The following is a 21,454-nucleotide window of genomic DNA, read 5'->3' on the forward strand; positions in this document are numbered from 1 at the left end:
TTTCAAAATATTTACTTTGGCATGTTAATACTCTGTAGCATAGAGAAGTTGAGTTTTTTTGTGCTTACTCCCCGCCTTACAAAACCTGCCTTTTCTCTCTTCCATTTGTTCAAGCCCTTTCCCTTGCCACCAGTTATCTCCCTTTCTCATAGCTGCAACAGAAACAGGACATAAAGCACACAAATAGATTTAAAATGTGAGATCTGAAAAAGCTGGTGAACAGCAGACAATGGTCTCGTAAAACATTCTTAGTTGATGAATGAGCTTGTAAAACATAAACTCCATAAATCTTTTAGTATAGTATTCAACCCTTCAATTTTAGATTTGTAAGCTTACTTACATTTGATTTCAAACCTTCCAACATTCAGTGTTTTACTATATTTAAATGTGCTACTCACTGGACAGTGTTGGTTTTATATATATTAGGAGCAAGTGTGAAGTGAGTAGCACATTTGAAATGTAGCACATAGAAATGATGAAAAACCACTTGAAAGAAGCAATTTAACTTCCAACAATACAAGTTCTTTTGCATTTTCAGTAAATTTTTATGTTAAATAATTTCGGTTATTACAAATTGTTGCACTTCAGTTTTACCTGAACTGATCTGATTTTCAAGTGAACCATGACTTTGTCCCAGTTACTAGTCCTGTCTGCCAGACTAAAATCCAAGAGAATATATTTATATAAACTGAGCTTTGTTTGCTTCATACTCAGCATAATAGTTCTTAATAGGCAAACCACAGAGATCAATGAGGTGCTTGATTTAAAAGGCGTAGAAAAGGTGTAGAAGTCACATATCCTGAGAAATGGCTGGATTTTTCTGTTTGTTTCTGTGTAACTCTGGTCAGTGCTGTACTAAAATTAACACTGAAGTGTTTCAGTTTTCAAATTCTATGCAAACTAACTTTAAAAGAATGTTACAGGAGATTACCACAAAATGAGATGTGGACAGATACCAGATACAGCTGATGCATAGCAACCTTTTATTCTGCTGTAATTTGTTGGCCTTTTTGATCCCAAAAGAGGAAACAAGAGACTTTGGATTTTCTTAAACATGTTCATAATCCTAATTTTTTAATTTTCCATCCAATTAAAACAAACAGTGTTGAAAAATAAGGAGCTAACCTAACTGTTTTGATAACCCTTAGTCTCACATAGGTTTTTACTGTTATACAGTGAAACTGTATTTTGCATATCAGCACTGAGTGCACTTTAAAAAGGATCTCTGTTGTAATATTTCCAACAGGTCTTTATAGCACCATATAATCTGCGGTTGATTTAACTGCTTAGAATCAGACTCTTTGTGCCACTGCTTCTAAAGAAAAACCATTACATTTTTATTTCCTCTAGCATTCTAAAAAAAAAATCTACAAGAAAAAGTTTATGTTATCCAACTGAACACATGTAAACAATTAATTACTAGACACTTCATTTTCACTTATGCCAGTTTTGTGAAACTGGTCAACAAATTGCTACATGATTCTTCTGGAACGGCACAGTTTAATTCAGCGGCAGAAAAATCTCATGGACGCATTGAATGAAAACATCTCTCAGTTTTCACTGAATTTTGAAAGTCTCTTTTTGCAAGATTTGATGCTGCCCCTTCTACTATAGCTCGTTTTCAATTCATAATAGAGAAAATCAGTGATAAACACAAGAGGCCGAGTGCTGGCAAAGCAATACAACACAATAGGAACAGCAAGGGGATGAAGAAGCAAGAGGAAGTCACGGTACCTGGGACAAACTAGAAATACACTAAATGCAAGACAGCATCTTAGCCCTACAGCACATTTTCCATTCTTTCAATACTTAGATTGGTCTGTTTTCAACTGATACACCATTCAGAATTTATTCACAATTAAAGGAATACACAATGTGATTAAACATGAAGTACATGAACCATTCATGCACTAGCAAATGCTGCCAGTGTTTTTTCACAGGTAAAGCTGAAGCACATGTGTCAGAATGGCATTTGGTTGAAATGAAAGTAATGCTGGTACTCTACCATTTTTGAAAATTGTTACCTACAACAGTCAGAGTCAGTGACCATCTACTCAACGCTGCAAGACACTTGTTTTCCAAATATGAGTTCCAGTACGCAGAAATACAAATGAGATCCATTTGAATACCTTGTGAAGATTTCTAAACTGCATACTTCTGAAGAAAGCGGTCAAATGCATCATAAATCGCTTGTCTGAAACAAGGAAAAAAGATCATTTGTATAATTTGGGAAACGGCAGGTATAAGTAGCATAGTTCCATAAATTTACAAATATATTTCCAAAGCTATCGTTACAGTTTCAAAACAGCATTCAACGAAAATGTGATATTAGGCAGACTTTTCTCCTTCACGTATTTCTGGGATCTCTCACTTCAATCTAGTAATGTATTTATGTTTCAGGAACGAGCAAGACTGTTCACCAACTTCAATAGGAGTGCAAATGTTAATGGATTAGGAGTTTTCTACTCAAACATGTCAGGAAATGGGTCAAAGAAATATGCACAATTTATAATTTTTGAGCAACTGTCATAAAGTAAGGCTGAAGTTTTAAATAGCAATAAGCTAGTAGTTAGCATACCTTGACCTGGTATATTGCTATTCCTTTTTGTTCTTGCTTAGACTTCCTAAACGGGATGTACATGCTTACTAATTCCTTATATTTTAAAATTAACAGCACAAGTATTTCACTTTTTAAGACTAAGGAACTGCCTTTATATAACTGATTTATGTAACTGTCTTCAGAAAGTCAACGCCTAGTATTACTAAGGCAAGAATTCATGCAAGTACTATTCACTTGCAGTCAAGCTTGTATTTTAATTCTCATCTTCAATTCTGTGGTGTTTTTAATTCTTAGAAGACTACATTTGCAAAAAGACAACAGCTGCACAATACAACACAAGTGGTCACTGCTTTAAAAATATTTTCTAGTGTCCAGTGAACAAACTAACTAAAAGCTTTTACAGCAAAACAAGAGGGAGAAGGATCATTCTCTTGCCATTGGCTTACCGAATGATCCAAGCTATACTGGACCTCATCTTTGCTCATAAAATGGAAATGCTAACATTCTCTTGAAATTATTTCAGATCCGATAGGCTGTTCTTCAAAGCAGTATTCAGTATTTGTTGCTTTAGAGGAATTATAGACTTGCTTTTAGAAGAAAAAATATGCATCTCAAAATTATGGTTTTAAGCTCTCAACTGTTTTTAAACTTTCCTGTTCACCTTACCTAAAGAGTCCTTGTTTGAAGAGGTAGGCACTGACATGACCTCCATCCAGATACCTAATTTCACATCCAGGCCAGATTTCTTGAAGACTGCGCACCCCAGTTCGAGGAATATACGCATCCTCCTTAGCTTGTACAACTATGATTAAACTTGGGTCAACTGGAACTACAGAAAAACAAATCAAAATTGAATTCATCTAAGGTAAGAAATAGAAACACTTCAGCTGAGATTTCTGTCATAAAAATGCTCTCTATTTCTACAAAAATTAAAATTAGTCTAAGCTTTATTAAAATTATATTTTCTAAAGTTTCCAGCAGCATTTATCTGTTCTTTGACATTACAGTAGTGCGGCCATCGGTAGAAAAACAAATTGATCAATCCCCTCCCCTCCCTTAAAGCAGAAAACTTCACAAGCTGGAGGAATGATAGGAGAATTGTCTTTCCTCTTATCAACAAAACTCTACAGCATTCACGTCAGTTCTCTGAGATCTCTTTTTTTCAGTGAAAAGAACCAGGAGACATCTGAAATTCAACAAAGCAGAAATTTTGTATAATTTTTTTCCCCAAGGAGAGGAAAAAAGACAACTTTTCATATGAGAGGTCAGGCAAAGCATACTATATGTTCACTGTCCTTTCTGTCTCCTACATGTTTTAGTTACAGCATAAAAATCTCAGCATGTTGTTACAGATACTTGCTACTCATAACCAGAATTCCACCAGGAATAACACCAAAATGATGTTGAGAAAAATACCACCAAAATGATGTTGAACACAGAACAGTTCTCTCTTCACAAAGAATACATGTAGTATGGTAAAGAGTAACCAGCCAAGATGTTTGACAATGGGGTGTCACAAATAATTTAGAACTTCTCCTTTCATATATACCAGATCGTGTATAGAGGAGATGCAATGCTAAGATAGATTCTAGCCTTCCATTCCATTTTCCACGAAATGTGAATGTTAGGCAGATTTTCTGAAGCTCCTCTCTAGACACACTCCAAGGATACCCTGGCAGGGGTTGCAATGTCTCCCAGAGCATGAAGAGGCCTGGGAGGCAACTGACACGAAGGACTACACCACTTTGACAAGTGCATTAGGATCGCAGATCCTCTTAAGTTTCAAGAAAGGCCAATGCTTTAGCTAAGTGATACCTGGATAAGTGTCTAGATAGACAAGAATGTCAGTACTGAGAATGAAGCTTACAGTGTTTTTTCTGTCTACTGAAATAACTTTTAAAGCTTTAAGGAAAGAACCTCACTGGTATTTGTCACAAAACATCCCAGGCTAGCAGTGATCTGGGACATCGTCCAAGTCAAGAAATCTATCCTAGTGTAGAAACCTTTAGATTTCTTTTTTTAACATTTATCAGTGGAGTACTGAATGCCAGAATTAAAAAATGAGGTGGCACAGAGTCTCAGGATCGGGAATGTTTTGACATTCAAAGATAACTGTCAGAAACCTGTCTGAGGTCTAAGTATGCTCTAGGACATGTTGAGAGTCCTCAGTGGGTGTGTGCACAGTTGAACCATTTTGTCTGAACGGACCACCACAAAAGCAATTCCAAGCCCCCACCCCAGCAAAACCCTTTCAATCAGCCCTGGGAAGAAATCGCTTGTTTGCATTGCCTGCAAGTGGGCCGTTGAAAGGGATTTGTCCTAGAGGCCAGGAAACCTAGGTTCATCAGATTTAAGGCTCGCTGGGCTACAGCTCCCTCTACGTGCTATGCCTGTCTTGGGAAACACTATATTCACCAGACTGCCTTGTCCCAGAAGGATCTCTGAGCATTTTTCCTGGTCATACTTGTCTAAAAGGATCATTCAAGCTTGGTTCTCAGCTACAGAGGCTACTTTCTATCTGAAGTCAGTATTAGACTTCTGCTTTACGAGATTTACTTGAATCTGCCTGAAAAAGCTTATTAGCAGATTAATTAGATCTAGAGATTACTCACATCACACAGACGTTTTGTTCTTTTAAATAATACAAATTTGCACTAACTCATATCTGAAAATAGCCACAGCAAGGCAGAGAAAAAATGAGCACAGATAGTGAAATGCAAAATTTTAATTCACTTTTCATTAGTTGGCCATTAAGAAGAAACAGAAAAACAATTAGGAAATAGAGTGGTAAATAGATGCTACTGAATAACACTCAAGATATTTTCATACTTCAGCTAAGGTGCCAGCAGGTTTATACAATGGAGAATGAAGAAAACACCTTTCCTTCCATCATATTTTATTCAGTTTTCCAAACTGCACAATAAACCAAATACATACCTGAGAAGTTAGCTACATGGGTACATTCATCCATTACTCCTTTCATGAACCTTAAGGATTCTCTCTGTAAAGTGTCACTCTTTCTTCTTTTATTTATTCTGTGTCCTTGTGGGCTGGTGAAATTTTTATTGCTATTGCTACTGGTTGAAAATGTTTGGTTTATGCACTGCATTTTAGGAGCATCTTGTGTTAAGAGTCTTTCTGATGAGGCACTTGGAGTACTTTTATTTGTGGTAAAGCTGTGAACAGCTTCTTTAGATACAGTCTTGTTTGAGGAATCAAGGTTGAACATTCTGGAAGTCATGTCCACATCCTCCAGACTGTCCACACTGTCAGGGAAGTTTTTAACAAAGTCTTGTCCCATCTTGAAAGAATCCGTCTAAGCAAAGACAACAGGTCATTTATTAAGGGTTTCTCCTTTAAACCACTTGGTTAATCTTATTTTTAAGATCAACTCAATATTAAAAAAATTTAAAATACAAACAGCACTGCTCACAGTACTTGTTATTTTCAGTCTGTGTGTCACTCAATTAAATCCTGATCATCATAACCTCTTGTTAATTTCATTCTACATTTCTGTTAGCTTAAAAAATGCAGGAAGTACTTAGATATGGTAGCTTATAATACAAACACTTACTTTAAATTCTATATTAAACTCTGAATTTGTAATTGCAGTCATTTACGCTTAAATTTCTGGGCAATAAACATACGTGTCCCGGTCTAATGTTAGGTTTATGACTGAAAAATCTACTGTCTCTAAATACCAGCAAGACACAAGCTGAACATCTTGAAATGTTTCTTCTTTTCATTTTCACTGCTCCATCAGTGTTCCTGGAGTACATTTTACCTAAAAATGGCAAGTGCCTACATAACTATCTCCACCCCAGGCCCTCTTCTCGTGTCATAAGATATCTGAAAAAGGACTGTCACAAAGCAAAGAATCTTAGGAAAGAAGCTATTTATCAGAATTGGCTAGAAGACAGTGTTGCAACATATAAGCGATTCTCAAAAAGTTATCACTCCAATCTAAAAAAGCGGTGAGGCAATGAAATTCCCCTTGGGAAGAGTCTTTCAACCCTAGTCAAAAAGAGTCCAAGAAGAAAGTAAAAACATAGGCAGACAATAAATTAGATTTCATAAGGAGCAAGAAGCTAATTACAAACGCTCTACCTCATGCTTATCCCAACTGCCTGTGCAACAGAAGTCTAAAACTGAGGGAGGGCTAGCATCACACGCAGAAACAGAAATAGAGACCTAGCACTCTAAATAAACTAGGAAAGTAACTTCATGTTGCTACGTATTAAAAATATTCTACAGCATTGAATACTTGGAAGCAATTGATTCAAAGGGCAATAAATCATGTTTTAAAATTTATATGCCAGGCTACTGTTTTCCAGACGATAAAGTCAGTTACCGGGAAATATTATCTACAGTGTCAATGTCTTGATTAAATTCATTTTATGTTGCAGATTACACTAAGTGTGGTCACGGAAAAAAACTTGTAGCAAGGGCTATGCTTAACACACGTTATAGAACCAAAATATTAGCTTCTGTTTTTCAGAAGGTTTTTACTTCAAAGATTAATCTTATCAAAAGCATAAGAAAACAACAGGCAAACATGTTTTAGCTAACAATTGGCTACTTTTACTGGAAGTAAAAAGAAGTCACATAATTTGTTATATTTGCACATGTAAATATCAGCAAACAGGGAAAATAAACTATACTTACTCCACAGTATTCAAGCATTTGAATGATTTCTTCTTCATAAACAGTTTGTGTAAAATACTGTTTCTCTAGCTCTCTCCAGTTCACTGCCTTGCTCAACACACCCTGAGATTATAAACACAAGCATTCAGTACACAAGTAAAACCCAGAGATCATTCTAAAATAATGATATACTAAGAAAATGGATCTGTTCCTCTCTGTGACTTGATTTTTCCAGTGGAATTCCACCCAAGTTTCCAGATAACCCTTAGAATTATTGTAATCAAAGCATAAGCACATACTGTAACATAGGACATGGAAACCCACCTCCCTGTAAAAAACCAAATTTTTAAAAAAGGAAAAAGAAAGAAGACAGAAAACAGTCCCACTTAGGATTTACACACATCTAGAGTGGGCTAAACCAATGATGAGTGTCAAAGCCAGCCTATTCATTCACCTACCCTGGCAGCAGTAGTAAAAACAGGTACCCCTCACGGTTGTAGCAGCATTATTACTCCATTATTTAAGCCAGGCTTTGAGTGGAAGCAAACATGTTTTCACGGCTTGCTTCCTCACCTTCCCACATTCAGACGAGGACTCTAATCATTCTCCCACAAACCAGCCCCAGCCCCTAATTTGGTACGGGACCCACTGAAGTTGCTCAAAGCTACCTTCGTTATCATGTGTTGTATATCCTGAGCAGGAAGGGTGGGTTTTGCCACTAGTCACTAATAAGAGGCCAACGGGTGATGTGATGAAATGCCCTAACTGAAACAGTGAATGTGGCCAAGCCAAACCTTTTAACTCGCATATCTGAGTACATTCTAGTGTATTAACAAAAATATATGTTAATTACCGTAGTAAAGACTGCAGAAGCTGTTGACCAGGAAAGACACGGAACCAATGGCAAAGGTTTAGGCCAGTTTGTCACTGCCAGTGAAGCCATCTAGAATCAAAGGCACTTATTACATATTTTACCATTGAATTCACAATATGGCAAAAGAAATCTCTCACCTTCAATTTATTTGTTGAAACAGTATCAAATACGCAGTGCCAAAGCAGTTAAGGGCTGTGGCAGTTGGATATACTTTCACCTATTTAGAAGATATAGCCTATTCTTCACCGATTTCCCTAACAATAAACATTGCTCTGGATAGGACTAATTTGAAGGCTGAATGGGTTTTTGTTGTAAGAATTCCCAATAGAATATTTATTCTGACCTTTTAGTTGTTTAAAACCACAAAAATATATATAAGGCCTTTTCATCAAGCTCTTGCAAGCTTATTTCAAGGCAAAATGAAGGCAATGCATGAGAAGGACTATTCAAAATGCTCTAATTTTAAACTCTGTATACTGGAAACAAAATGTGGAGAAGAAGTAATTCAGCATGTTAAGTGGACTATTTTTTCCGTCCTTTAGAGTTTAAATTATTACTTTTACATCAGTTCTCAGAACACATTGTTGTGAATATTCTGTTTATCCCAGAAAAAAACAGAGCAAAGAAGCTCAACAGTCAGAAGTTCCCTATATGGTATGTTCTTGACAAGTTCTGCTTTATTGCTCTAAACTGAACAACAGTGTAAACCCCTGAATACAAAATACCCCATATCTGTACCAGATGTTCTAATAAATGGAACTATAATTCTATTCTAATTATTTTTTATTAATAAAAAGTTACAAGAACACCACATATCTACGTTCTGATAGCCAGAAAGTCCGACTTCTTTCCTTTTAGTTCCAACTCTCCCCATCAGTAGAACTGAATTAATGCTCCCTACCTTCTGTTGTAAAACACATTCTGTAGATGATCAACATCAAATATGATTTCTTTCCCTGGTTTTAAATTGTACTAGAAGTCCTGTAAGTCAGGACTAGCCAAAATATATCTTTCTAGTCTAAGAAAAAACATTTCAAAGGAGTTTCCAAACTCACTCTCTCAGATCTTGCCTCCTTCTACACCCATGCCATATATGACCACTGGTACAGGACACAGTACTCAGTTATTCCCATTGCATTTGCACAGCATTTGAAGTGTCCTGCGTGCTTAGCGGTGCATATACCAGTTTGAGAATTCCAATCCAACTTACAAATAAGACAGGAAAGACATGTTTAACACAAAAGTTGTTGTTTCAGCAGGGTGATGTTTATGTAAATCAAAGGTGCTTTGTACATTTACGACACTTAGAGTTATAAAGTTGTGCATTGGGGGAAAATTATTTTCCTTTCAGTAGACACTACCATTACCAACATTATGTATTTAGCTCCTAATGACAACCAAAAAAGGATCAGCAAAACAGAGGTATGTTGTTTTAATAAGCTTTGTGGCTATGTCTCACAGACCAATGATTATCTGCAGAGACATAAGCAGTAATATTTTAACTGCATATTAGTCTTTCAAGCATCTTACTAATACACTGCTGGTTTAGTCTGAATATGCACAGCATCATACACAAAATGTTATCCACCTCACCACAGAAATCTTCTCCAATCAATACCAATGATCAGGGATAAAAAGATGAGAACAGAACTGACACCAAAAGTCACCTCAATTACAACATGCCTACAAAGAGGAGGCATTTCACACAATGCATTCAAACACAAAAGTTTGATCAAGAACAGAGGAAAAGACGGAGAACTAGCAATTGAACAGTACAGACCTTCTTCCAGAAAACATTTCTCGCTCCCTCCTTGTGGAAAAAACCATAATTACATGCGAAGCTTATATTCTTATCAAGCCTGTCAGGAGACAGCTGACAAAGGGCTCTATGATTTGTCAGTACTTATTGAGGATTATACTAATTCAGCACCACAGAACATGAGAATTGCCAACAATTTGTTCCTCATTACTCCAAATGTTTATTTTAAAGTACTTCTGAGAGGAACAATATAAACTAAATTATTTCCATATGCTAAATGATTAAGTGAGAAGTTAAAACAAAAATTACTGAACAGGAAATATAAAAGCTTACATGTCCTCCCATGGATATTCCAGTCATCCCTAGTGGTCCATAGCCTTCTCTCTCTAGCCAGTGCAAAAGAGCTGCCGATTCTAGAACAAGAGCTCCTCCCATCACAAACAGGTCCGAGACATTTTTTAAACATGACCGTCTTTTCTCCCCAGAAAAGGAAAATATAGGATTTATTTTCTAAGATTAGATTTTGACAGTTCTCATCATTCTAGACATACTTTTATACAAAGCCTGATTGTAATCCCAGAGAATTTTGGAGCTGAACTCCTGTTGATTCAACAGGAGAAAAAGCAAGTCCAGATTCTCCAGCACTTGTACTTTTTCATCTAAATGAGGACTAGAAATAGACACCTGCTAAGCTTCTAATGTAACATCACTGACAGCCTGGTCTTCTAGAAACAGATATTACCAGCATTAGAATCTCATTAGTAGTAATCTTCTGTCCTGTAAAGTTATAACAGATCTTTTAAAAACAGAATCAAAGCGATACAGTCCTACACATACACTATCTCATTTGCAGAAACAATCCTTTTTTCTTTTTTTTTTTTTTCTTATTTACCTGTTTTACATCATTGAAAAATTGCACACAACATTTGAAGAGCAATCAGTATGTCAGCTTTGGAAGCACTCATCAGTGTCACTGTAAGACTGAAATTGTAAAGTGGGAAGTTTGTCACGGTACTGAGAAATTCATGTACTGTACTGCAAAGCATTAAAACACAGAAGAAACAAAAAAAAAAGTAGAACGCTATTCAGCTGAACCATCAGAGAGACTCTAAAAAGTGGAAAAAATAATGTATTTTACAGAGCAATTAATACACCTCTAATTTGGGGAGGGGGACTGTGTATTTTCAGTATTACACTGTCAGGTTACAAAAAGGTACTGGCCTCTTCTGCCAGCACACAATCACATCTGAGACGCTGAAGCACAAGGACAAAGCTTACTGTGCAAGTCTCAGAGAAATGAACATCGCTGCTGCAGACCAGTATGTATAGGCTAAGGTACTTCTTTCCTACAGCTTTGTTACGAGATTCCTCAGCCCTCTCCAGCTGCTATATTTATTAAACACTGTTACTAGCAAATTAACTAAAGCCACCGCTGCTGCTTTGTAACCTTGTATCAAAGACTGACAATTACTGGTTGGGGTATTAGACTGAGCATTCCCCTTTCAAAGAATCCTTCCCTACATCATGCATATACTAAGCTGTCAAGCTAGACAACTGAGAATGGAGTTTGAAATATCCTTGCCAAAATACTTAATTTATTCTTCTGCATCAGATCCTCAATAACTGGAAAAAAAAAAATCACCAGTGGATGTGTTCCAGCACACAGTGTCTCCTGTCACTTTCCTATAATCTTACACTTCTAAATGTAATAATAAATATACATATACATTTAAGCAGTTTTCCTATCAAAAAAGCAATTTTACAACAATAGTCTTAGTTGGTAAATGTAATTCACTTTCTTTAAAAAAGTGGTTCTTACGTCAAAATACATAAAATTCCGCATCTGCTTTGAAAAAAAAACCTAGAAACTATCTTCTAACTAAAATTTTCTCCTTAAAAGTAATTTTTTTAAGTTTTGGATTTAGGAAATCAGAATGCTGAAATCTAAATAAAATCTAGAAAATCTAAAATGCTGTAGTGTGAGATAGTTCTCCTGGTGAAGTCCTAATAGACCGGGCACCTTTAAAAATAAATCATCTTCTATGCATCTTCTACTCATGTTAAACGTCCAAGTTAGGACTAAAAAGGATTAAAACACCAACTCATATTCAGATTTTTAAGAAATATTGGTAACTAAAACCATGGCTTGGCCTCAAACATATACCCTGTTGAATTCTATTAATACTCCAGTGGTTTGGAAAACGTGAAAAGTAAAAAACCAGGACCGCCTAATTAGGCTTCTAAATTCACATTTAAGAAACTGACTGAGGGAGCAAGTCCTGTAAAATACTAAATATTGCATAATTGCCACTGAGTAACAAGCAAGCAACACCAGATTTATTTACACCTGACTGCAAAGCCTTAGAATATCTTGGAAAAGCAAAATCTTAGCAATTATAACAGGAAAAGACACTATCTGACCAAAGATTATTCGCAGTTGACTGAAACGTAATTGCAGCATTTGTACATGCACAGTTGTGAATCAGGAAAATAAACTGGTACTTGCTTGCACTCACACAACTTGCTTGCATCTCACTCTATACTGCAAGTTCATCTTGTGCAAACTTTCCTGATCACTGTCATCTCTTCACACAAAAAATGACAAAGCAGTCTAGCAAAGGGTAGACAATTTCACATTAGCAGGTGACAAGTAGTCCATGCTTGGGACTTTTTTTTTCTTAATAAGCTATCAAAGTTTATACTACTTTGAGCTTCTTGAGAAAAAAAAAAAAAAGTGGTATTTTGAAAAGACAGTATCCATGAATGTAATGGTAATACTCACAATTGATCCTTAGGTTTTCTACAGCCATGTAGAAGACTCAAGTTAAAGAAAGTAAAAAATTTCTATACAAAAACTGGCAATTAAAACGAAAAATAAAATAAAATAATAAAATAAATCACATAAATAGCACACATTAATTAAAATTTGGAACTTAAATTGCAAACATTTAACTCGAACTAAATCAAGTTAAATGTAGTTTGATGATGTCGTTTGCAACATAGGATTTTACTTTTGTCAGGTATGTGGGTAGGAAAAAAGTGTAACCAGAGATCCTATTTAACAAAACAGAGTAACAGTGTTACAGAAGTTATCGATGAGTTGACGACAAGACAGAACCTTTTTTAAAAAAACAAATCTTAAATGGTAGCAGCAAGTTTCTCAAAAGTACCTGAGGTACCAAAGGGTTGCATTTGAGAAGGGAAGGCAGGAGAGGCAACTTTCTTTTCTGTCATTAATACATCCAGAAGTCACACAGCATGATGTAGAATGAATGCATAGCTTTCTGTCTGTCATGGCTAAAGGACTCACATCAGTACTTTGATCAGTACACAGATTCACGTCAGAACTTTTACTCTAATGACTACAGTAAGAAGCTGTAGAAGTCATTTTCCAAAAAATCAGAAAAGCAATACTTGGTGTAAAAGTAGCCTATTATATTAACTGTGTTCCATGTTGTGTTTCATGCAATGGTCATGCTTTGCTTCTATCCACTGAAAAGTCCACTGGAAATTGATCCACAAAGTAGATATTACAGCAGTGTGAGAAGCATGATAAGTTTTCTATGTTCTGGAGAGAATGTTAAGAATAACTATCTTGCTTTCCACAAAAGGATATAATAAGGATTTTCTAGCAATAGGGAAGCCATGCAGGCTTCTTTAATCATTGGGCGTGCCATTAATGTGCGTCTCCTCCAGAAGTACTAAAGATAAGAAGTAGAAACATATATTAAGATAAAATCTCATTATTTAATTTCATCAGTTTTACATTTTACCTACTCACATGATCTCCAGTGCCTGCTAAATGAATGCACACAGGTCTGTGCTTGCTATTCCATCTTCTGGGTATGATGAACTGAAATCTACGAGAAACAAAAACCTACTTTAGCAAAGTAAGTATATCTATTTAGAAGCTGTGCCAGAGAAATTAATCTTAAAAAAAAAAAAGAAAAGAAAAAGACAGAATAAATTATTTTTGCAACCCATGCAGGCAAACTGCCAGCGATTCAGCAATATCATTTTTCATAAACACATCCAGCAAAGAAAGGAATCCAAAAGTAGGACAGAATAAATGCCAAACAAGAAAAGGAGCCAAGCTGAAAGATCATGTTCCTAAAAAAGACCACTACCTCATCATCACAATTTAAATTTTGCAGAGCGGAGAAATGGAACTTCAGATGAAGAGGAGCCTAAACAAGTATGACTAGCTCTCCTAGGCAGCACTGCTATTTTTCTCCTGAGGGCACAACAGCTGAAATTGAAGATTAAGATGAGCAATATATTTAAATTTTTAAAAAATCAAGCACCCAACATACAAACCATGAAACTATTCTATACACCTAATATCAATCACTTAATGTCTTCTGCTGCTACTCAAGTTATTTACAGACTGACTACTGAGAAAAAAAAATCACTTGAGAGCCACAAGTATTTTCCCCACAAGATGGAGCACTGTTACCTACAACAGTGTTACATTTCAGAAAAAAATATTCACACCACGTAGAACGATCTCAGGGGAAATTTGTAGAGCATTGCAAAACTGTAACAATGCTGTCCAATGTAACAATTAGCATAACTTGACTACTAACTGTAAGAGAAAACAGATAAGGAAACAATCAGTATACTGTATTTTCCAGTATGGTACTAATTAGCCCAATAATGTTAAGAGAGAGTTTCTTTCTCTAACTAATGGAGAGGTGGAAGAGAACTGATATTTTGACTATCAAACTTTTTCGGACATTTCTTAGTGTTACATGTTTAAGTACACATAAAAACACCAACTAGTAATACGGATAAAATTGACAATGCCAGCATCAACTTGAGCTGACAAACTTTTATATCTAATTTTTAAGCTATTAAACAAAGCTTGGAAAAAAAATCCATCATGAAAGCTTAGCTCAAAACTAAAAGCAAATAGAAATTATGCTCCCTTTCCAAACCCACTCCTCAACTGCAAAGCAGTGTTAGTGTGAAACCAGCAAAACTGCCATTAGGTATCTTCTGACTATTAGGGATCAGCCAGCTTTCTCTGAGGATGCTTTTTTTTTTGGCTTGCCAAGTAAGAAAGGCACCAGATTCTCTTGCTCTGATTAAATAACTTAGTACTTCAGTACACATAAAATATTTTTGTATTTGATGTAAATGGAAGGCTGGAGTGGTTCCTTCAAATATAATATAACATGCCACTTTCACATGAACAGCTTCTCCTGCTAGATATAAAACAAGCAACTACTGTCCCGGCTATAGTATCCCTCATTTCCAGCATCCTGCTCATTTAGAAAAAAATAAATAAATAATTTTTTAAAACCGCAGCGTATTCCATAGCTTTGTGCAACATGATTTCTATACTTAAAAAAAAAAAAAAGAACATACTTTGCTAGGGGACTCTCTTTTATTTACACACCGATTAAACTATCACATGAATAAGATTTATCTTCACTTTTGCGATCAAAATCTATTTCAACACATTAGTACAAATACGGTTTGAAACATTTTACAGGTAATTTGGATTACAATAAGTTACCTTCACAATAAAACTACTTATAGATCATGCTTATTTCTCTGCAGTACTGTTTTTAGAAAAGAAATACCACTTGCCTTGCTACAAGAGATTCGACTGGCAGGATACCTGGGACATAATGAGCCAACGGGGAAATGAAGTGTCCCTCAAGGATTTTACAGTCGGATTGCTCCTCAACCTTCAGAGAGAATGGGATGACAGCAGTATATTTCGTATCAGTGTTTAACTTGCTCTGAAAGCCAATTTCTTAAAGTAGAAGAATTTGTTATAGGACAAAAATGTACTTAAAAAAACCAAAGCTGAGGTCTATTTCAAATATAGGGATATACGTTATCAACACAGTCAAAACATTTGTTTCAAACTTTGCTTTTATTAAATGACCTACTAAAGGAATCAAGGAATAAAGTGTAATGCTGTCCCATTTTAAATGACTTTCATAACACACACTAAGTTTCAAGCATTTTTTGAGCTTTACGATCTGACAGCCCACGTCCTCAACTATTGTACCACTAGGGAAAAAAAAAAACCAGTATCTGAACAGCCACTGCTTTATTCTCTCAGTCTCCTTCCATTCTCTGCTAGTAGCCAACGTGACTGCTCATTTTCCCATCCCTTCCAACCCTGTTTCCCATTTTTGCCATTGCCTCCTAATTCTATCCCCAGCAGCTCAATTAAAAAAAAAATCAAACCAGCAAACTTTTGAAGTATTTAGCTTACCACAGCATTGACCACCACTGCATTTATTTGACTTTAAAACTATTCTTCATTTCTGACCGCCTAATCACACTTTCTAGATTGAAGTCTTCAGGACAATGATTATTTCTGTCTGCACACCTCACTTGGAAGGACAGGGCCTCTGTTTTCCAATCCAGAGCATTCGAGAACTCACACTACATTGATTACTTTCGCCTCTACAGCCTCGCTTCCTCTTCCCTCACAGATAAATTCTAACGTTCTTTTCATGATACAGAGCAACTGGGAACACCAGTGAAGTCGGTTAATGCCACTTGTCAGAAAATTGGTGATCAGCAAAAGCTAGCTGAATACTGTCGGAGGTGCATTCACCACTCTACCTCTACGTACTTCCTAACTCAAGTCCCTAGTTGCCAATCCCAGCAGCAAGTAATGCTGCGATAATGTCGGACAGCAGGAAAATACAGACTCACATAACATCCAGATTCAATTCTTCTATCCTATAAAAGCAGTCTGGTAAGTACTAAGTCGATTTCACCTTTATATACCATCAGGAAAATAAATTTAGTTAAACTGCATCATCTCTTGTTTTTAAGTACCTTGTCAATGAACACTGGGTAATCTTTCGAAACCAGCGTCTGGCATTTTTCCCTGTTTCCAATAATCTTTCTGAATTCAAATATTCTGTTGAAAGGAAACAAGTAGAGAAGATTCAACTTTTAATCTAAAAAAAAGAGAAGATATACATGTATAAAAAAATTTCAGGAGCTAAAGGAAGCCACAAAGAAAATAAAAGTTATGATGCCAGCTTTGCATTTACAGATTAATCAGGCTACAATAGTGTAGGTATACAAGAATGTTTTTAAGTCAAAAAAAAAAAGGCTCAGGTACATTGCTTGTGGCTGCACAGCTCTTAAATGGTATTTTACACCTGGTATGTTGAAAGCTTATATCGTTTTTCAGGGCCAAATTAAGACGTAGCAACCTCCTACACTTACACATCCTTGTAGCCACATTGCGGCAATATAGACTGAATGGGTGAAAACCAGGCAGGACTGCTGACATCGAAGTGTAGTTGCCAATGACCTAACAAGTTGCTAGCAGCACTTAGGGAAGTTTATGAATGACACAAACTTGAGGGTGAGGTTGATAGCTGGAAGGTAGCGCTACTATTCAGAGCATCCTGGATAAGCTGGAGGAACAGGTCAACAAACATCCTAAAGCTCAACTATAAAACTGCAAAATCTTGCACCTAGGACAGAGCAGTCCCATGTAACAGTACAGGCTGGGAACTTCCCAGCTAGGTAGCAGCTCTGCGGGAAAAGGCACGGGGTTTCTGGTGGACAGCAAACTGAACACAAGTTAGCAGCACATCCTTGCAGCGAGGAAGACCACGGCATACCCTCTGCAATTAGCAAGAGGGCAGCCAGCAGGTCAAGGGAACGGCCTTTGCACTGCCTGGGGAACAGAAGGCTGAGGGGCAAATCTAGTTACCTTCTTCTGCTACGTAAATGGGCTGCAGAGTCTTACAGAGAAAATGAAACAAGACTCTTCTCAGAGGTATTGCCTTAGAGAAGAAGTGGCAATGGTTGCTGTTGCAACATAAGAAACCCCTACTGGAACACGGTGAAAGATTTTTTTCACATGATAGTGGTTAAGCACCAGAAAAGATCACCCAGGGAAACTAGGAACAATCTCCAGCCTCAAGGGACTTTCAAAACTCAAATGGATGATGTGCCAAGTGACTTGAATCAACTAAGAAGTTAGCTTTGTTTCTAATAGGGCTTTGGACTAGATGCCCTCAAGACAGCCCTCTCAGCCTTAAGTACTCTACGCTAAGAATAACTTGCTCATTCTCATGGTTGTAAATGCACATACTGATGCTACTTGACCAACTAAAACAGCAGATTTGTGTGAAAAGCATAGAACAATAGTATAACAGGAATGATCTGTACACCTTCCCAACACCAGAGAAAAACCAAACCAAAAGGACAGAAAGAAAATCCAGTTTACCACCATATCAAAAATAGCTTTACTATATAGCCTTTGTTTTTCTTACACAGAACAGCAAGTGCTTTAAGTATTTCCGAGAAAATAAAGGTAAAGATACAAGATGTGAGTGTGGAGCTAAGTGAAGAGATGTTTTGCTTGACACTAAATCCTCTAAAAATCCTGCATTTATGTATTTCCTCTGTAGTTCGGAGAATACTGAAGGCTAAATGTGTTGAGGAATTTCAACTCTTGCTAATGAGTTGGGTACAAAGCATTAGGATATCACCAGTCATGACATCAAGGATGTGCTCATAAAATTTTAGATTACATCTAGGCAGGGTAGTCTGTAATATCAGAAATAACAAAAAAAATAAAGACAGATGACACTGCCACTGTTTCTGGCATGACAGGGCATGTGTACTAGGGAGCAGTACTCCCTCCTCCCGCTAGCCAGTGTGATGAGTCAGGAGGAGGCTTAACCTCATCCAGGTGAAGCCAGGCTGCTGGGGAACAGCTCATCTTCTTCCCACAAAGGGGCAAGACATAGAACAAATTCGTCTACTTTTCAGACCAGCAAGCCTGCCTCATGTTTCCCCCATAGTTTTTGATCTCACGTGAGAGGTTTTTCCCTTCCTATGAAAGAGGAAGAGCCATAGCTGATACCATTATTACTACCATGAATGCCTCTTTATTGCTGTTTGACATTAGCATGATTACCCTTATAGACCCAATGCAAGAGAAAAGCCTTGCCTAGTATTGCAACAGCTAATGGCAGAATTAGTCAGAAGTTCCCCTATACAGACAGCAATTGTGTTGGGGGGAGATGGGGATGGGGGAATGAAACTTCATGATGTCTCACCAGGAACCTAAAAGTTTTTAAGAGAGGGTTTTGATAACATTAAGATGTCCCATTTCAGAAACACACACATAACAGAATACAGAAATGGTGCAATTAAAACAAAACACACATTTTTCGCTTATTCTAACAAAAGTAATCCAAACATTTAAGAAATCCAACATTCTTGTTTTGCAGGAAAGTCTGCTACTTAAGAGGAAAATCAACTGAAGACAGACATACAAAGCAATCCAAGTGCCATTTCAAGATGAGATGTTTCACTTGGACCTAAAAACAAAAAACAACCCCCCACATAACTCCACTGCTATCCACCGTGAACAAAATTTTATTTCAGTTTTTTTAATTTTCTTTATTGGTTTTCAAATACATAAGAATTAGCTTATTAAATGCAGATTTATCATTTCCTATTTAAATACTACATGATGCAGAATGTATATATTCAGTCACTTAATTTTTAAACTTAAGAAATGCAAGTGCTCAACTTCCAGGTATTACTCTTAATAATAGCTAATAAAAATCAGCAAATACTTAAAAATTAAGAGGTACTTCCATTTTTTTCTTATTTCCAAGACATCTAAAAAGAGTGAGTTTACTACATTGGGCTATGAGAGAAACTTCTGATTACATCTTACACTTTTAAAGCTCATTATTATTAAAAAGTTACAGAAAGCAAGCAAGATCCTCTGATGTTAAACAGAACAATTCCTCTGCAAAAACTCAGCAAGTTATGTGGTTTTAGAAAACACTTTCAGAGATACTGCTTGAAGTACGTTATTATATATGCACAAGTGAAAAATGTAATTGGACACATATACATTTTCTGAAGAATAGCCTCTTTAAACACAAAGATTTAGCAAATTTCTTTAAGACTTCTTTTAAATCCAGTTCCTCCCTTGGTATGGAAACACAAGATTTCCTGAATGAAACAAACTTTAACACTTTTTTTTTTTTTAAATACAGGATAGTAACAATTGTTGGTACTTCAAGGGTCGTTCTTTTCTTTTAATACAAAGTACTGTTTATGCTGTTATTTGTTAACAGGTCACCTTTTCAGATCCTCTGGCTTTCCCCATCCTCTGATGAAAAGTTTAGTGAGGAGAAGCTTTCTGTACAAGACATCTAATTTACTTACACCCATTAGCAGCAAACTGACATCTAGAAAAAAGAACAGGTAAAAACAAGGCAGTTAATGGACTTGCCACTCAAGTTAACCCTGTTGACTGTAACACAAAGTAGGTTCTTATTCTGGTATCTGTATTAATCAAAAGCAATACCGTACCATTTTATTTCAAAGAAGTTAACCTTGACACTCAGGTCAATTCTTTTAATTTTAAACAAAATACAAAAGGCAGTTAATACAAACTCTACCTTTTTTAGGAAAATGGAATTTAGGAGTAGGAATTTAACATGCCTAATATAACCACAAATTTATTACATAATTGATGACAAGCAAACTAAGGAGGCAGATAAGGTCACAGAACTACATCTTCAACCAGTCCTAACTGTATTTTACTTGAACTCATAAAACAGAGAGTAGCATTGATCTCTGTCCTGTCAATAAAGCTATGATAGCAAAAACGTTTCAGTCAACAAGGGCTTTCATAAACACATCTCAGAATGGAAACTTGAAACAGTATTTCATTTTAAACAACTAGAAGACTAGATCTCTAGCTATGCAATTATTTGTTTACAAGAAAGAAAAGAAAAGTAGCTCTAGTCACTGATGCAGAGAAAGCTTATTCTTGTAAGCTTGTCTTCATTGGCATCTTAAACATATATCCTAACCCTTATATTATCCATTTCTTTCCAATTTTCACCACATCATTTCTTACGGTTTTGAAAATGATGTTCCCACTCCCTTCAGGGAAGAAATCACACCATCAGAATCCTTACCAGTATAATTTCTCTTTCAACAAATACGCTAGCTCAAATATAGCTAAAGCCAACAAGATTTTAGGCAAGCTGAGTATTATTTTCAAAGCAATACTTACTGAAGTGAACAGGGAGCCACTACTGTGCTCTTCCAATGAGGAAGGAAATAAAAAAAAAAAAGAAAGAAAAGAAAACTCAAATCTGATTTCTTGGTCAGCAGGACACAGGTTATTCAATTAAAAAAAAAAAAGTCCAAGATCTGTGTACACCCTCAAATCTGGTTTCTTGGTCAGCAGGATACAGGTTATTCAATTAAAAAAAAAAGTCCAAGATCTGTGTACACCTAAGGAAAAAACAGATTTAATAATCAAAAATTTGGTTAGTAAGTTACCTTCAAATATTTTCTAGTATTTCCAGATCCCTCCATACTAAATGGTCTAAATAACTTCATCACATTCCAAAATAGTGTAATTTAATTCATTTTTTTTTTTTTTTAAATTTTAATTCAAAGTTCATTTATTCTGCCACACTTTAATACGGACATTCTCAGAATAAACTTGACTGAATATAACAAGTCAGAATTGCAGTCAGATTAACAAATATATTCCTTTGCAGTTGTAAAAAGTCAATACTTAAGAATCAATATACAGAAAAAAGAAAAACCACCTTAACATCTAGAGTAAGTT

The 21,454-nt window shown here is 36.1% G+C and overlaps 1 protein-coding gene across 1 annotated transcript; it reads right to left on the bottom strand.

The window, feature by feature from the left end:
* Positions 1–1,776: 1,776 nt before the first annotated feature.
* On the bottom strand, positions 1,777–20,034 carry LOC104155607 (chromosome unknown open reading frame, human C4orf29). Its single transcript, XM_009697302.1, has 12 exons — positions 19,943–20,034; positions 16,648–16,732; positions 15,433–15,533; positions 13,619–13,697; positions 13,454–13,538; positions 12,620–12,647; positions 10,171–10,309; positions 8,058–8,147; positions 7,226–7,327; positions 5,498–5,876; positions 3,227–3,389; positions 1,777–2,194 (listed from the first exon to the last, which is right to left on the bottom strand). Exons 1-12 carry the CDS (start codon positions 20,032–20,034, stop codon positions 2,143–2,145), a joined length of 1,395 nt encoding a protein of 464 aa, XP_009695604.1. The 3' UTR covers positions 1,777–2,142.
* Between the last annotated feature and the right edge of the window lie 1,420 nt (positions 20,035–21,454).

This window comes from Cariama cristata, unplaced genomic scaffold (genome assembly GCF_000690535.1).
Source record: "Cariama cristata isolate BGI_N322 unplaced genomic scaffold, ASM69053v1 scaffold6853, whole genome shotgun sequence".
NCBI classification, from domain to species: Eukaryota; Metazoa; Chordata; class Aves; order Cariamiformes; family Cariamidae; genus Cariama; species Cariama cristata.

Coding starts and splice junctions, on each gene's coding strand:
- LOC104155607 (XM_009697302.1), bottom strand. CDS start 20,034: ATGGGTGTAAGTAAATTAGATGTCTTGTACAGAAAGCTTCTCCTCACT. Junction 15,534..16,647: donor ACCCAGTGTTCATTGACAAG/GTACTTAAAAAC, acceptor TTCTCTCTGAAG/GTTGAGGAGCAATCCGACTG. Junction 10,310..12,619: donor AGAAAACCTAAGGATCAATT/GTGAGTATTACC, acceptor TGGGGAGAAAAG/ACGGTCATGTTTAAAAAATG.